General features: G+C 37.9%; 2 protein-coding genes across 3 annotated transcripts in view; both read left to right on the forward strand.

The window, feature by feature from the left end:
• LOC138046056 (NLR family CARD domain-containing protein 3-like) overlaps positions 1–2,500 on the forward strand; it is a 253,105-nt gene that overhangs the window by 196,815 nt on the left and 53,790 nt on the right. Inside the window, exons 3-4 of one of the 2 annotated variants that reach the window (XM_068892746.1) lie at positions 904–1,572; positions 2,206–2,394. The exons of the other annotated variant lie outside the window; for it this stretch is intronic. Of the exons in view, the coding sequence (XP_068748847.1) occupies positions 904–1,572; positions 2,206–2,394 (858 nt within the window). The remainder of the gene's footprint in view (positions 1–903; positions 1,573–2,205; positions 2,395–2,500) is intronic. 2 annotated transcript variants of the gene reach the window in all.
• LOC138046305 (deleted in lung and esophageal cancer protein 1-like) overlaps positions 1–2,500 on the forward strand; it is a 158,780-nt gene that overhangs the window by 91,045 nt on the left and 65,235 nt on the right. The gene's annotated exons all lie outside the window — the stretch shown is intronic.

The following is a 2,500-nucleotide window of genomic DNA, read 5'->3' on the forward strand; positions in this document are numbered from 1 at the left end:
AACCGAGCAGCCGCAAGAGAATTTGAAATCAACAAATCCATGATCTGCTACTGCAGTTGAAAAGTTTATCAATCTTCGGCTTTGCAAAAACCTACACTTGTACGGGCTATGCACGGCCACGAGGGCTCATAATCACTCCAACTTTGTGAGCCCAGAAATTACGGTAATCTTCATTCTCAAGCCTTCTCCGAGAGCTTTTCCACGATTATAGAGCCTTCCATATGCGCTCAGTTCTGCCAATACCTCTTAACAGTTTGAACAATTTACAAGCCAAAGTGGCCCGAGCAGAGACATGTAAATCCCCACCCATTCCACAGATCAGTGCTTTTCGTAGTACCAGGGTAACTTCCTCCCCCCTCCCTCTTTAAAGCCATACCCCTATTTTTCAAAGAAGACCCCAGGGAAGTGGGAAATTCCTTTTTTAGACAGTAACTGTTGATAAACAAACCACTAAAAAGGTTAAATATTAACTCTCAAAACAATAAACTGACATATTTGAACGATCTTGAGAAACCAAAACCCAGATAAAATAATGATATTAGTTTTAATCATGACACTTGATTTCAACAAAATGACAGCAGTCTCATCCAGCAGTCAGTGTTTCAGCCTGCTTCTCTTCTATTTTTTACATGTATTTAAACATGCACATACAAAATGACACACATGAAGCAAAACAAATTAAGTTTGTTGCACATCCACTCCAGTATGCAACAGTGCCTTTGCTAAATTTTCAAGCGAAGGTTGTCGAATGTAATTATAATGTACTTGAATATTAGATCTTAATTCTTAGCAAGAATAATTACATGTATGTCGTCACTTACTTTGCTCCAAATTTGTTCATAGCAAATATAGAATCTAATAGATGATAAATGATTTTGCTTTGTTTTTTTTTTTAAATCTTAGGTGGAAAGAAAGGGAAACTTTGTTTGCCTGTCCTGGAAGACTGTTATGGCATGCCCCCACAGCTCATTGACAAAGTCAAGCCACCAAAACTGAGTGGTCTTCAAACTGTCAGCAAACCTTGGGGAAGTGTTGATCTGCCAATTGATATTTTGCTACTGACAGCGGAGGATTGTGGGTTCTTGAGTTGTTACTCGTTTTTGGGGCAACTTGTCAAAAGTTACAACATGGAAGTTGGTGCGATATATTTTGGATACATTGGTACTGATCAAAATCAGCTAAAGGTTGCATTAAAGACATGTGCTAAAGGTTCTGTAGTCCCAGGGGGATCTTCAGCAGCAGTAAAAAATGCAGTCAGGGTCTTGAGGCCAAAGGCTGTATTTTTGGTGGGAACTTGCCGCGGTTTAAGCTCAGATAAAGTCAAACTAGGCAATGTAGTTGTATCTGCCAAGTTGACAACACCAGCTGGATTCAAAATTCCCGTAAGTTCACATCTTGGTGATCTTGTTAGAGATGCACCCTTTGGGTGGGTTGCTCCTTTGGAAAATTCAGATGAATTGGAAGTTAAAGTACATTGTGATGGTGATATTTTGAGCCAGGCAGAGTGGTGTAAAGTTGCTGATCTTCCAAAACAATATCCAGAAGCAATTGCTGTAGAGACAGAAGGGGAAGGTAATAGTTTTAATGACGAATGGAAATAAACCCTTAACTGATTTCTATTAAGATAAATCCATGAAAAATTATTAAATTCTTTTACCTCTCTAATCTATCTGTGAATGAAACGTTAAATAGCTTTCCAAGGAAATAATATTATTAAGCTATGTATTTGCTGATTTTGTTTTTTCCATGTAATGAAGGTTCATAGAAAGGTGATATCCAAGATTATTTTAGTGTGTTAATGAGCCAGCTTCCATTGAAATGCATTATCTCCAAGGTTGAAGGTTTCATTTTACTATGTTTTGGTAATCAACACGTAATACAAATTATACCGTGTTTTTAGAATGGAAGGAATTGTCACTTTGAGGAATATTTCTAAAACCCTGGTACATGTAGTTGTATAGATATACATAATTTATGAGAAGAACAGAATGGCTGTTAAGTGCAAGATTAGTTAATTGTTACAACTATATTATCTTAAAAGAAATCAAAGCCAGGAAGTTTTTACATTTGGTCTCTCTGTTCACTTCTGATGAACATGAAGCTGCTGTTCCAAGGATCGACTAGGAGGTATGAAGCAACAGAGAGTTGCTGGAAGACCTTTCCCTTAAACCTCTGACTGTTAACTCCCTGTGTCCTTAACTTCAGGTGTTTTTGCTGCAGCCTATGATGAAAAAGTTGAGTGGGTAATAGTAAAAAGTGTGGCAAGTTTTGTTAATCAAACCCAGCCATCAAGTAGTGAGTGGATGTCTTTTGCAAGCACCATGGCAGCATCTGTTGTAGAAAAAATGATCAGTGACCCTGCTGTTTTCAAAGATTGGCCGCACTGTAACCAAGGTAAACTTTATGAACGGAAAATCGTACTCCACAATAGAGTTGTACCTGAAGTATCCTGACCTCTGCTATCTAGTCCTCTTCCATTTTTGAATTGTTTACTCAAGTC

This window comes from Montipora capricornis, chromosome 1, assembly GCF_036669925.1.
Source record: "Montipora capricornis isolate CH-2021 chromosome 1, ASM3666992v2, whole genome shotgun sequence".
Taxonomy (NCBI): domain Eukaryota; kingdom Metazoa; phylum Cnidaria; class Anthozoa; order Scleractinia; family Acroporidae; genus Montipora; species Montipora capricornis.